General features: G+C 34.9%; 2 protein-coding genes across 2 annotated transcripts; one reads left to right on the top strand and one right to left on the bottom strand.

Moving 5' to 3' along the window:
* Positions 1-3,416: 3,416 nt before the first annotated feature.
* Positions 3,417-5,752, top strand: LOC131013385 (uncharacterized). Its single transcript, XM_057941451.1, has 6 exons — positions 3,417-3,498; positions 4,100-4,332; positions 4,406-4,535; positions 4,663-4,971; positions 5,063-5,170; positions 5,249-5,752. Exons 2-6 carry the CDS (start codon positions 4,100-4,102, stop codon positions 5,405-5,407), a joined length of 939 nt encoding a protein of 312 aa, XP_057797434.1. The 5' UTR covers positions 3,417-3,498; the 3' UTR covers positions 5,408-5,752.
* A 2,672-nt stretch (positions 5,753-8,424) lies between these two features.
* Positions 8,425-14,698, bottom strand: LOC131008444 (uncharacterized). The gene is made up of 3 exons (XM_057935323.1): positions 14,223-14,698; positions 13,967-14,104; positions 8,425-8,457 (listed from the first exon to the last, which is right to left on the bottom strand). Exons 1-3 carry the CDS (start codon positions 14,418-14,420, stop codon positions 8,425-8,427), a joined length of 369 nt encoding a protein of 122 aa, XP_057791306.1. The 5' UTR covers positions 14,421-14,698.
* Positions 14,699-14,982: the final 284 nt, after the last annotated feature.

The following is a 14,982-nucleotide window of genomic DNA, read 5'->3' as shown; positions in this document are numbered from 1 at the left end:
TTAGACGTCCCATTAGAATAGTCTCATTTTACATTTTGTGTAAAGAAAATATACTTAATTAATTGGTGTGAACTACACTATTTTCCTCCTTAACAAATAAATTTTTTAATCTATATGCTCAAAATAAGCCTATATATGAGAAGGGAGTACATGTTTTTTGTTTTCAGAATATCAATTGCTGGAGTTCTATGCAAAATTGTTCCGTCTCGATTTTGGGTCGTACTGGTCATGATTTATAAGCCTGGTAGAATATATATATATATATATATATATATATATATATATATATAGGGAGAGGTTCAAGAAAGAACCATAAATAAAAGAAGACCGGAGAACCATTTTCAGCCATTCGATCATCAAGATCTACGGTGGATGCATCATCTTGTTGGATGAATGCAGATCCTGAGTTCGAATCCTGAATGGAGCATTTTTTTAAAATTTTTTTAGTACATTAATTTTAACAGCGAATGCATTAATTTTTACAGTGGATGCATTAGATTTGATGGTTCTCCCGTTCTCACAAATAATGTAGTTCTCTCTAGAACCACACCCTATATATATATATATATATATATATATATATATATATATATATATCGGCATGAACATGTTAATTATGGGTCGAATTTAATTTGGCCACATTTAATTTAAAAAATTCGAATGATTAATTTTGTATGTCCACGTTGTTGGATCAATGGTTTTTTCCCAATCGACTGAAGGATATTGTAACTAATTATATTTCATAAGTAATATACCTTTGTAATAATCCAATACACCTCAATTGTGTATCACATGAAGAAGCGTACCTATTAAAGCAAATGGAATTATGGAATGTAATACATTAAAAAACAATGAGAATATTTCGAAACACACTTTGTATTATATTGTAATAAATTATAAATGTTCCTTTCGTGGCTGATAGATGTTCTAACTTTGTTGAATTCGCAAATCTTTTCGTCAAAACTTAAAAGTGCATGTGAATTTGCATAATATGAAATGAAGAATGCAATTATTTTGTAGTATTATATTTCTATACTTGCGATCATAGAAAATTCAAATAAAGTGTTGCGTCAGCCCACCCACACGCTATTATCAAAATGTTAATTTCAAATAATTTGTTATACTATTTGAATAACAATAGACTTATTCATGACATGAAGAAAATATCCCATCCAAGAAGAAGAAAACTTATTTACTCTTTTAATGCTAATTAAAAGCGGCGGAACAAGAGTTGTGCCTTCCGCAGACAAATTTATATTGTTAACAATTCGGAGGATTTTAAATGAAAAAGAATTTACATATTTAGCATATGGGAAGCTGAAAAACTGAAGACGATAAAGACTTAATCAAGTTTAAATTATTTAATTTATTATATGAACAATACTCTTTTCTTTAAGACGAAGGTATTGTGTTTATTATCTCGCAATTCTTTTTCCTTTTTTTGAGGCAATATTCCCGTAAATATTCAAATTAACAATGAAGTATGAAATACGAGGGAAAAAATAAATAATGTTTGGTGGCTAGTGATCCTTCTTTCCGTAAATATCTAACTTATTTAATCATCGGTAGTTGGTAGAATCAAATATATGTCGGATAAGGAATGTGACTTGGCATAGGTTGGTTTATTAATGAGAGCAATCATGCGTTAAAATTAATATATGACCCACGAGGAGCGTGTGATTTTTTGTTTTTGTTTTTTGTTTTTTGTTTTTTTTTTTTGTTTGTTTTTTTTTAATTTTTAATTTTGATTGCGCTTTCATTCTACGCGCATAGTAGAATTACAATATGTAATAATGTTGGCCAATAAATATAGTATATTTTTAATAGAAACTATAGTATATATAAATCACATAGTGTTTAGAGCAGTTTTTGATGTCAAAATTCTCTCTCTCTATCTCCCTCTCTCTTTTCTTAAGTCTTATTGTTTAAAATTCGTTAAATTTAATTTATGAAAAATATTCAATATGTATCTTAAATTAAGATCATAATAAGATTTTTTAATTTAATATAAAAAGTCATAACAAATAGATTTCAATCGAAACAATTATACTCATTTTTTTTACTTGAAATTATACTCATTTAAAGATTAATTTAGAATTAATAATAACAAAAGTATTTTTCCTTTGTGCTCACATTCGCGTCTTTTCTTTATTTTCTTTTCTTTGTTTGTTTTGTTTTCTATTTTTTTCTTATTTTATTTTCTATATTTTTATTTTATATTTTTTTATGATTTTTATTTACATGATTTTTTAACTATAATAATTTTCAATACAACCAAAGTGTAGCAAATTATATTTATACATTTTCAAACTCTTTAGTCTTATATAGTACTCTATAAAATTTATAAAAGATACATTTGTATTAAATTTAATTAAATTTATGGATGAATTATTAATTATATATATACTCCCTCCGTTGACAATATCATTACTGCTTTGTCGATGACACGAATTTTAGGAAAATGACGAATAATAGTTAATATTATTGGATATATATTGTTGTGAGTTGAGTTTGGTCTCATTATTGTTGTGAGTAAAGTTTGTGGACTCTACTGCTATAAATGAAAGTAACAATGATATTATGGACGGATCAAAACGGTAAAAGTAGTAATCCTATACTCTTAGTCTACTAAAATATAATAAAAATATATTGTTTATATCCTAAACTCTAACACTACAAAAAAAAACTGTCGAACACAGACGGATAAGCCGACGGACTATTATTCCATCGGTAGTCACCGACGGACTGGCGGCGTATTTTTCGGTACCCTTTTCCGACGGATATACCGACGGAGTGCCGACGGATGATATTACCGACGGACAGTTTCCATCGGTATTGTTTTATTTTTTAGATTATTATTTAATTTTAATTTACACGACGGAATACCGACGGATACTATCCGTCGGTATTTATTTTAAATAACCCCAGTCGCGTCGCCTCTTTTTCTTTAGTTCTCATCTCAGCCCTAATTCGCAAATTCCTCCAAAGTCCCCAAATCGCCTCCTGCAGCAACGCCGCCTCCGGTTTGAACACCGCCGCCCGTCACCGCTCCTCTGCCGGTGAGCACGCCGCCGCCTGCAACCCCTCGGCCGGCCGTTCCTCCTGCAGCTTCTCCGCCGCCGCCTGCAACCCCTCCGCCGGCCGAACCTCCTCCAGCTTTTCCGCCGCCGCCTACAACCCGCAACCCCTCCGCCGGCCGAACCTCGTCCAGCTTCTCCGCCTCCGCCTGTGCTTTCCCTGCTCCCACCGGTTGCACCTACGCCGGCTCCGGTTGCTTCCTCCGTCGTAGAAATCAGGTCCGTTTCACAATTTACTCTTTTCCGCATTTAAATCTCATAATTCGAGATATAAATGTAAGGCAATTTTAGATCTGTAGGGATTTTCATAGAAGAGTTAAATGTAACACAAGACTTGAACCCACTGAAAAGCAGGACGCCATTTATTCCCGTTGATTTCTCGCTCCCTGCTGCCTGCTTCGATCTTGTTATCCTTATTCAGGTGTTTCCGCTGCCTAATCTTCTAAATATATAGTCTCGCTACCACTGAAGACGACCACACTCTTTAAGTGTGAATGGTTTGATCCATCACCACGTGGGACATCAGTGCATCCTCAATTCAAATTGGTTTCAATAAATCATACACGTAGATATGGTGGTTATGAACCATTTGTGCTAGCTGACCAAGCTATTCAAGTAAATTATTGTACATACCCAAGTTTGAGAAGTGATAGGAAGGATTGGTGGGAAGTTTGTAAGATTAAAGCTAGGTCGAAAGTTGAAGTTCCAAATGCAGTGGAAGAGACTGTAGTGAACCAACCTTTTCAACAAGATGACTTAATGACTCCAACAAACCCTGACATAGATGATGACACCACAATAGTGCATCCTCGTGGTGGTTTGATAGATATTGATGATGCCGATGAGGAAGACGAAGAAGACACATATTTGACTGATGAAGAAGATAGAAACTTGGATGATAGTTTTTAGTGTCAGGTTTTATGTAGAAGTTTTGTTTTAATCAAGTCTTATATGTGATTTCATTATATCTTTTTAAATATCTTTTTTTTTTTGTTAATCCTTTCATTATTAATTTTATACAGATGGCTAGAGGAAGCAGTGACGGGCACAGTGGTAGACGAGGGCGCGGTGATGGTAGAGGGCGATCATCATCCTCAGGGGCATCATCACAGGCGTCTGATGGGGGCATTCGTGATTCAGTTGCCCAGATACAGTTGGCTGGAGGTAGTGGATCCGCTCCGACATCATCAGAAGATACCGTGCCCAGCAGCAACTCGAGCACGGGTCGGATTATGTTGACCATTACACCTCAGGGGTAAGTTTGTGTTATTTGATAATATTCTTTATTTCTTTCTTTTGCACTGACCATTTTATTTATTTAATAACAGTAAGATCTACCAATACGAGTACGTGCCCAAAGCATGTACTCGTATTTTCAGGCAAGTTAGGAACCCTAATGGCTTTAACTGGAAGGCGACACATGATGATGTGAAGAATTTATATTTTATGGAATTCAAGGTATATTATTCACGTCCCTTCTTATTTAGTGAAGTCTAATTTAGCTTTGAATTTGCTGAATTCTTTAGATTGATACTAGTTAGTGGAGTATATTTATATTACTCATTTTTTATTTCAAATAATGCAGAAGCACTTCATGTGGGATGATAGTATCAAACAGGCAGTGAAGTTGGATTTTATGAAGATCGCGGCTCGTAGGTATAAAGATTTTGTATATGAAATCAAGATGGCAAAGGATGATCCGAATAAGGGAAGGCCACCATTTATTCATGAGCGTGAGTGGCCTGATTGGTTGAGTTACTGGAGGAGTGAGGCTGTGGTTAAGAAATCAGAAACGGCCAAAAAGTGCAGAATGTCTGAGCCTGAAGGTCCAGGAACAGGACAAGTGAAGCATAAAGGAGGCTCCAAATCTACTCTCCAGATTGCCGATGAGATTGTAAGTAACTTTTTAATTTTTCATTTAAATGTTTTTAATAGTTTGCACATATTTATACTTAATATAAATTTCAATCATTTTTAATATAAAGGCCAAAAAGAAGGGCGTTGATCCCAATCAGTGCTTCTATGACGCTTACGAGGTCCTCCACGTGAACAAAGATGGATCATATACTGACCCTAGATTTGAGACAGTTGGGGTATGTGATATAACTTTTATGATTGTTTAGTACATTTTATGTTACTTATGCAATTGCAAATTTGTTTGTTAATTGTAGAGAAAAATTGAAGAGCTAAGGGAACAACAAAGTCAGCCGGTGGATGGATCTACTGAGCCACAGGAGGTGGACATGGCCAAAATATACCTTGAGGCTGTAGGTGGATTGGATAAGAAGAAGAGGTTGTTTGGTGTTGGTAGTCTGGCATCTCAGGAGTGATGGTTCGAGTGGATCATCTCACGCTCGATCCTCAGCTTATGACGATACAATAGTTGGTCTCCAGAATGAGTTGCAGAAGGAGCCAGATGAGCGTCGACAAGAGAGTGAGAGCTTCAGGGCACACCTACTAGCACAGCACGAGTACTTGACTCGCTTTTGTGCACAGTCGGGATTGCCCCCCCCCCCCACCACCACCTCCGCCTCTTTGACTTTGATGTGTATTACTATTTTGGATATGTAGTATGTTAGACTTGGATGTGTGTGAAAACTTATTAGGATTGTAGTATGTGAAAACTTATTAGGATTGCATTTGAATGTTTGAAAACTTATTAGGATTGACTTGGATGTGTGTTATCATTAGACTTTAGTTTGATTTAAATTATCATTGTTGTTAAATAGATTGATTTCGAAAATATGTGTAAATTGTCGATAACAGGTGAAACCAAAATCTGGATAATTTCATTTTTTTAAAAAGGATACCGACGTATATTCCATCGATAATTTTCCGGCGATCGGACGGCAGCTCCGACGATTAGTACCGACGGATTAGTCCGTCTGTTTTCCGTCAGAAACTAGACGATACAGTCGTCGGCGACTGAGAAGTCGACGACGGACTTTCGGTCGTGGATCCGTCGATAATCGACGACGGACTACTTATCCGTCGGTGTACTGTTTACCGACGCGTCTTTTAACGTCGAGCCGTCGACGTCGGTGCTCCGTCGGAATCTTCATTTACCGATGGAAATTTGGGTGTTACCGACGGACTAATCCGTCGGTGATTGCAATTTATGTTGTAGTGTAAGTCATTTAATAAAAATACATTCAATGACAAAGAATTTAGGATATACAGACTATGACATAAACAAACCAAGCTGCTCGCGAATTATTTCGAGCTTAACTTGAAAAGAGCTCGTTCAAATTCATTTAGAGAAGTTCGATAAATAAACAAACTAAATTTGAGCTTGGTAGTATTCCACTCGCTAGATCGTGAACACATTCGTTAAGTGATTCAGGTTGAAAAATATAAATTATTAGTATGTACAACTTATATTTATTTATTAAAATTAATAATAATTATATTAAATCTCTATTTGTTATAAGAAAATAATTAAAATATTTATTATTTTGAATGAAATAATTTATTTTTAAAAGAAAATAATCAATATTTTGAATATGAATATAAATTTAGAAAGTTCGTATAGGCTCGATTATAAGTTCGTGAGCCTCAAAATATTTGATAAATAAAACTTAGAATTCGATTCGATACTAAACAAATCAAACTTGAGTACACCACTATTCGGTTCGATTAGCCACCAAAAATAAAATAAAATAAAACGTAGTTTGACCAGGAATCTGCGAGTTCACATAATTAGGATATCCTAATTAGTAGTTGTTAGTATTAAATTAGTGAAGGCATCTACTACAAGTCGCTGCCTCTCAAACGTGTCGTTCCATTGTTGACAAATATGTTTACTTATATAGTAAAACAATATCATTATGCTACTAAGATTCTGGTCAAAATGCAATGCTTCCTTTATTCCAATTATATTTGTTTTTATAATTACTAGAATGTTATCACTACAATAAAAGTTTGTGAACTGCATGAACAATAGCAATATTAGCTCGGAGGTGTTCAAGGAAATTCAACATGTTTGAGGGACAAATATGCAATTAAGAAGTCTCAGCTCTAGATTTAGTTATAACAGCTTTCTGTTAGGGCGCATATCAATCACGAAAATCAAGAAAAATACATCAGAATTAGTTACTGAGTTCGTTTCAATAAAATTATGTTTTAGGGGCACTCCGAAGATAGGGATCTATCAACTAGACATTTTCCTATAAAGATATTGTTAAGCTGGATTTGAATCTCAACCACAAATATGAAGAAAAATAGGAAATTGAGCGAACAACTATTGAGAAATTTAAAGAATGTTTTGAATGCATAGACAGAGAAAGAGAGAACATGTTTTATTTTCGGTTGATGAGTAATGAATGATTTTATAATTTTAAACATGAGAATCTTATTTATAGATTACAAAGCAAATCCAACACTAATGCCCATTAATCGAGACAACAAGGCTTAAGTCTATTTACAATAGTTTATGTCTTAGAGTGGATCATCAAAGTATGAGTTGTCTAGGTTGGCGGAGTTGTTCACCAAGGTTTGACATTTGGAAGAGGGACTACTAAGGTTGATGTTCGACGGAGCTTAAGTGCTAAAGCTACGGCAGAGTCAAGCTCCAAGGTTGTGGCAAAGCAGTCCGCCAAGATTGACATTTGGCACGAAAAATTGCCAAAATGGATGTTTGGCGAGGCTGATCGCCAAGATTGATGTTTGGCAGAGCTGGCGTATCAAAGTTGACATTTGGCTAAGGTTATTGCTAAGGTTGACATTTGATGGAGCTGATCGTCAGGATTAACATTTGGCAAGGTTGACCGCCAAGGTCGAGGCGGAATTGAGCTACAAGGTTAACATTTGGCAGGGCTAACTGCTAAGGGTAAGGCAGAGAAGAGCTGAACTCGAAGGTTGACATTTGATAAAGCTGATTGCCAAGCTTGAGGTGTAGTTGACCGTCAAGGTTGAGGGAAAGATGAAATTCATTTTTTGTCTTATTCTCATTTTATTTTTTTGATAGACTCACAATATTAACTAAAAAAATTTAAAGGTTGCACCATGACGGATTCGAACCCAAGATATTTGGCCTTAGGTATTAACTACTCTAGCACTAGGCCAATACACGCACACAATTTTCTTTTCTTTGTCTTATTCTTCAATCTTTGAATGAATGCAATAAGCTTTGACATTCTTATTTGATAATTTCCTTCTACCAAGTTTGATTCTTTACCTTAATCCGTAATTTTCATCTGTTAGGCATAAATAAAAAAGATGAGCATAATATCATGCACATCATATATTGTGCACTATAATTACAATGAGGGTGGTTATTTATAATATCATAAAAGAACTCTAATAATATGACTAGAATTCCTCCAGACTCATAGACTCTAATTCTAATCTAATCAGTCTCCATAACCCAACAATCTTCTACCTAAACATTGATTTCATATGTAATTATAACTTCTAAACATCTTCCCCAAATCTGTGCGAAAACGCCAAGCTTTCTTCTCAAGTTCCAAGCCCAATTGAAGCTATGAATATGGACATTAGAGAATCCATCTCGTCCATACATTTCAAGTTTCAACTTGCTCCTATCACATCCACCTACCTCATTTGTTCTCTAACATGCATTGCTGGTAGTTGTCTAACTTAATAACTTGCTTATGTGCACATCTCTTATATGCATTTCAAGTTTCAACTTGCCTCTATCACATCCACCTACCTCATTTGTTCTCTAACATGCATTGTCGGTAGTTGTCTAACATAATAACTTGCTTATGTGCACTGTGAGAATCTTGGTTACTCGGCTCCTACTGCTTCAAGGTTTTGCCATTCTTCAAAAAATACACTCTCCCCGATTTCTCAAAAACACAGTCCTCACACTAACCAATTGTCTTGAGGTTTCTTATCCTTGGACCATAACTCTCTCATTCCCTTCTCACTCACGTGACCAATACAACAACACCACAAATTTGTATCATGCTTTGCTCGTGGAATAGCAATGCAATCTTTTGTATTATTCGTCGTATACAACACTCATGATCAATGTGTATAAGATCTCATCGACTGGTGTGTTTGTTGATCTTCTGTCCTGACTCATGCTCTCTGAAAATATCTTCATCATCTCCTTCATGGTCTTAGCATTGGTTGTGTGGAATGTGATATTTCTGGACAACGATAAACGCTTCGCGCTCATCGTCTTCATGTTCAATAATTTCACTCATCCTTATTCTTCTCAACTGGTATTTTGTCAGCCATCTGATAACACTCATGTTTCCATGGATTTTCATGTTCATATGATGTCAATTTTATAGGAAATTGAGTGTTGGATAGTTGTTTTGTGCTTATATTGCTCTATCTTGTGAAATATGATACTTGCTCGAACTTTATTGCAATTTACAGGAATATTTAGTTTGAATTTGAAAAAACGATCTGAAATAGAAGTTGTAGTTTGTCTCGATACAAGTTCGTGAGCGCAAACGGATTGCAAATCTGAGTTCGGACAAGGGAGATATGACTGAAACGAGAAATTCGCGCGCAGTTGTGGCGATCCGCCAGTTGAAGAAGGAAATTTGCACGGACGGTGGCGACCATCGGCAAGACCGCCGAAAACTCGGCTACGGCGGCGACCACGGTGGCGGTTGCCGGGAAGGTCGCCGGAAAGTGCAGATTTTTGGCCTAAACCGCAGCGATCGCCGCTGCGGGTCCGGGAAACCTTATTTTTAGGCGTTTTTTAGTGTTTTTTCGAGCTCTAACTATATTTTTTCCCCTGTGCCTATATATAGGTATTTTTTCCTGACCTACGAGACACTTCTTTTGACCTCTCTTCACCTCTTTTTTCCATCTTTTTCTTATTTTTTCAGTTTTACATTTAGAATTTCATAGATTAGATTTATTTTCCTGCAATATTCAAGCTGTCATTCAACATTCATTTCGGGTTTTATATAATTCAGTTTTTATTATTGCTTTCTTATTTATTATGCTTTTGATTTAATTTCTAATGTCTAGCTAGTTTTTTTTATCTGAACCTAGGGTTTGTACATAGTTGATTGAATATGTGTTATTTGATTTATTGATATCAATTTTCCCTCCAGCTTGTGATTTTTGATTTCTGGTGCTTGATTTCTTGTGAATTATCTGATCAATAATTTATATGTCTAGCTATTCAGTTTGAGTCTTGAATGTGATAATTGTTCAGCCGATTCAGGAATGCATGATATAGTTTTGCCTTGAGTCTTGAATGTGATATGTGGGCTATAGGAAGCTATTCTTTGTGTGCTATTTGGAGTTAATTTATTCCTTTGAGTCTTGAATGCGATAAGGGGTTTATTAATCTACTTTCATAGTTGTTCGTTAGAGAATATTATGAATAGTGTTGTGATCTTTCATTAGGGCTGGATTAAAATTGGTAATTGAATCAATAGATTGAATGCATGTGTTTGATTAACAATAGTACATCCCTAGGGTCTGTTTTATTTGCTTTGCTTTGATTTTAGTTTTTATTCATCTATCATAGTTGTGGTTGCCTAAATATTGTTAGAGTTTTATTAGGATTACTTAAAGTGATTTCGATTATCAGTCATTGTGGATACGATACTCAGTTGCTGTTTATTTGCTACAATTACACTGTGTTAGTTACAGTTTTTGTTGCTGTAAAAATAGTGATCACCATCGTATCTGCTCCCACACCAAACCCGATGCTCTGATACCATTTGTTAGGGTATTGTGCGATTTTACATCAGTTCGTCTCTACGCACTACTTCAGGAGGCACTGCCAAGCTAGGGATCTTTCAAGTAGAGATTTTCTAATGAAGATATATGCTCTACAACAATGGAAAATGGGCTATTTATAAGATGAAAAAAAAACTCTAATAAACATAACCCTAATCTGACTGGAATTCATCCAAACCCATGGATTCTAATTCTTACCTAATCACGCTTCATAACCTAACACTTTTAAGCCGTTTCATTTCATACAACGGATTTCATCTCAACCTCTAATTTTCAACGGTTATCTTTAGCTCTGAAGTTGTTGTATGTAGTTTCTTATGCATCACCAATTATCTTCTTCGACACATATTGTTTTCATTCATTGTATGAGAAAATAGGGGCGTAAGAAGAGAAATAGAGATCATGCTGAGAGATAGAGAACAAGGTAGTATTCTTACCTTAATATCCTTATTTGTAATATTTCTTTGTTCATAGTGAAATCTCGGCTAACCTCCCGTGGAGTCTTACTCTTAGATTCACAATAATCGAACCACGTAATTTTGTGTGTCATTGTTTTTACATTTTGTTATCTTAAGCCGAGCTTATATCAATAGACTTTGTTGTGTGTTTTTCCAATCTTCAATCGCGTTTGTTCAATATTTGGTGCCATCTGTGGGAAGAGGAAATGAAAACTGGTTTTAGATTTAACTATGTGACATCGATGAATTATGAAATCGAGAAATTCACCGCAGAAAATGATTTTGGTTAATTTGTGGCGGATAAAAATGAAGGTAATTTTGACACAACAAGATCTGTCTGACGCTTTGAAGGCCGAGAAGTTGATGAAGGAAGAAGATGTTGGAGAAGGCGCATAGCACCATTATTCTCTGCTTGGATGATAAAGTTTTGAGAGAAGTTACGATTGTGAAAGTAGTTGCTGATGTTTGGTTGAGATTGGAAGATCTTTATATGCAAAAATCTCTAGCAAGTCGTTATATATAAAGCAAAGATATATTCTTTCAAAATTATAGAGGAAAATGAAATTTCTGATAAACTCAATGATTTCAATAAAAAATTTTGATGATCTTGAAAATATCGCTAGGTATTTAAAGATGAAGACAACATCATTATTCTTCTCAATTCCTTACCTAAGTCTTTGAAGCATCTTAAAGATGTTATGTTATGGTCTATGGAACGAAAACCATGATAACTATGGATGAAGTGCAGTCGACTTTGAAAGCTAAGGAATTACAAGTCATCATAGAATAAGCAAGATCCTCCTACATAAGCTTTGAATATAAAAGGAAATTTAAAAAGAAGTTCAAGAAACCAAATACAAATGGAAAGAAAGGATTTTATAATAAAGGGGAAAAAAGAGAAGATGAAAAAGAAATTTGAAAGTGTCACTATTGTAAATGGTCAGGTCATTTGAAAAATGATAGTTATTCTAGAAAGAGAAAGCAAACTTAAAATGGACACCAACAAGGAACAATACGAATTAAGTTGAAATTGCTGAGCTTCTTAAGAATATTGAGAAGCAGATCTAGATTTGACAAAGATTTATGATAAAATCATCATAATATTTGGGTCACAAAATGGTCTTGAAAACATGATTCCTCTCGATTTCAAGACTGTGGCAAAAGCTTGGGAGATTTCTTATGTGTTAATGTTGGGCAATAATCTTAAATGTATATTTATAATATAATATTATTCAATTATATATATAATACATATATTTAGAAATTTTCACAATTAGAATAAGCAAATATTGGGGCACTACCCTAATCTATAGCGAAAATCATATACTAAATTGATGGGAGGAAGCACAAGCGATGAGAGAGGGGGTTGCAGTGGCCAGTGGTGATGGATGGCGTCAGTGGCAGCAGTAGGGGGGGGGGATGACACTAACGACATATTAGTACATTTATAACAAAAAATTGTTATTCACAAAAATATGAACAATTTGTCATTTTTGGAAGTCTCACAAAAACATGAATAATTTTATTTTTGTAAATTATCCCCTTATTTTTTATCACTCGTTCCACTACTTTTCCTCAATTAACTCATTACTCCCACAACACTTTATAAAATAGGATCCATTTTCCACTCACAAAAACTGTCAACTAACATTTCTTAAGACCCGTGCCACTCCAATTGTTCATATTTTTGTGAGATAGAAGCACTGGGTCCCACTGGAAATTTCAAAAAGTGTTAGGGGCATTTTGGTAATTTCACATTTAATATTAAATAAATACTTTTTCTTAGAGGAATATTAAATAAATACTTAAATGTATTATTTTAGTATAATTCCCAATTTCTTTCTATGCAATTGTATGAGAGATAAGCTATTGAATGGTTGTCTGATATATATCTTACATGTAAAACGATATGTTTGTAAATATTACTAATGAAATGATTATGTAGCCATTTCAAAACATGAAAATAAGAAAGAAAATGTTATGATAGTATGTTATTTAATTTTAATTTTATAATATCATGATGCAACTAATGCATGATTGTGATTGTATTGAAATTGCTATTTTTTTGGAGTCTTTTTATATTCTTTCTATGAATTTATAAGATTGTAATTTTTATTACGACAATGATTACTCGATCAAATAGTTAAGAATAAAAATATTAATGAGTGAAAATAACTAAAAGTAAAATTTCTTATGAATAAAAGTAAACATTGTTGTGAAAAAATGAAAACTTTTAAACCGTCCGTGTCGTATGTGGTTGACTGCACATGAGAATTTGCGTATTTATTCTATATAAGAAAATTATTTAATTTAATTGAGACGGTCCAAAAATAATATTGATCAAATTAATTAAGTCGAAAAATATTTGCCCCCCCCCCCCCGACTGAAAAGTCTGGCTACGTCACTGAAGGTTGTAGTATTTTTAATTTTTTATCCTCATGGATATTATTTTCACTACAAGAAAAATCCTAATAGACAACATGCGAAGCGTGTCATCTATTTGAAAATCGCATGTCATATATGTGGGTGTAGTCTATTGGGGACGCTAATAGATTAGCTAATAGACGACATGCACATGCGCGTTGTCTATTAGCGCATAGACAACGTGCATGCGTTGTCAAATACATCAATAGGTATTGCAGTTACACAAAATCAACATAGGAATATGCAATTATACTGCTGAAACTAGAATATACAAAATCTATGACTCCTTCCATATATTTTCTGATGCATGACATTATGTTGTATTACCTTCAAGACTCTGAGCTCAACTTTAGTGATCTCACGGCCGTTCATGTAAACCCTCGTGTCACCATTGCTCGCACCAATCTGCAACTTGCCTCCCATATTCAATTTCGAGCTAATGATCCTTTCCGGCTTCCCTCCCTCCTGTAAGCAAGTACTTTGAGCCCTAATTTAGCAAAAAATCAAGTCCTGATTTGAACAACAAAAAAATCAATCCCTAATTTGACTTTTTGACGCAAGCAAGTGAACAAGAACAACTAACCTGGAGGCTGAATCGGATTTCAGAGGCCGGGGACAGCGATGGCGGGACGTGTGCGTCGGATTTCAGGTGGAGGTTGGCGATTGTTGTTGTATCTTCGAATCGACGACCACCGATGGGAGTGGCGGTGCGGGACGCATTCAGGAACTGGCGTGGGGAGTGCAACGACTTGTCCTCGCTGTCGGAGGCGAGTATCCCCATGGTGGCGTTTGAGTTCGGTGGCAGGAAGACGGTGGTGCTGCCGCCGGAGAGCTGTTGTGAATATTCGAGTTTGGTGGCGGAATTTGATTTTGGGAGCAGCGTGTGTTTTGGGGGAATGAAATCTGATTTTTTTTTGGGAGAAGAAGTGTTGGGAATGAAATTAGGCGCTAATAGACGACGTGTGAGAAATTATGTCTTCTATTGTATAATAGACGACATTTTCGGGTTTGTCGTCTATGACCGTCTTTCTATAGACGACGCGGCTCGGAAATCTGTCGTCTATACCTCTATTAGACAACGAGCTTGGTTAAATGTCGTCTAATTTCATGTTTATAGACAACGCACTATCTACTACGAGTCATCTATTGAGATATAGATGACATGTTTTTTATATATGTTGTCTATTTTATGTTGTCTATGGCCTTAATTCTTGTAGTGTTTCTATTAGTAAATAAAAATTTATAAATTTTCCTATTAACTCTAAATTATTTGTATTTGACGAAGGAGTAGTTCCTATTACTATTTCTTCTATAATTAACAAAAATTGAGAAGAAAAAAAAAA

The sequence above is a fragment of the Salvia miltiorrhiza genome, chromosome 2 (genome assembly GCF_028751815.1).
Source record: "Salvia miltiorrhiza cultivar Shanhuang (shh) chromosome 2, IMPLAD_Smil_shh, whole genome shotgun sequence".
In the NCBI taxonomy this organism is placed as follows: domain Eukaryota; kingdom Viridiplantae; phylum Streptophyta; class Magnoliopsida; order Lamiales; family Lamiaceae; genus Salvia; species Salvia miltiorrhiza.
The sequence above is the reverse complement of the archived record's forward strand: the minus strand, read 5'-3'. Positions and strand labels throughout refer to the sequence as shown.

Coding starts and splice junctions, on each gene's coding strand:
- LOC131013385 (XM_057941451.1), top strand. CDS start 4,100: ATGGCTAGAGGAAGCAGTGACGGGCACAGTGGTAGACGAGGGCGCGGT. Junction 4,333..4,405: donor TTGACCATTACACCTCAGGG/GTAAGTTTGTGT, acceptor ATTTAATAACAG/TAAGATCTACCAATACGAGT. Junction 5,171..5,248: donor CTAGATTTGAGACAGTTGGG/GTATGTGATATA, acceptor TGTTAATTGTAG/AGAAAAATTGAAGAGCTAAG.
- LOC131008444 (XM_057935323.1), bottom strand. CDS start 14,420: ATGGGGATACTCGCCTCCGACAGCGAGGACAAGTCGTTGCACTCCCCA. Junction 14,105..14,222: donor AAATCCGATTCAGCCTCCAG/GTTAGTTGTTCT, acceptor ACTTGCTTACAG/GAGGGAGGGAAGCCGGAAAG. Junction 8,458..13,966: donor TTGAGCTCAGAGTCTTGAAG/GTAATACAACAT, acceptor ATCAATGTTTAG/GTAGAAGATTGTTGGGTTAT.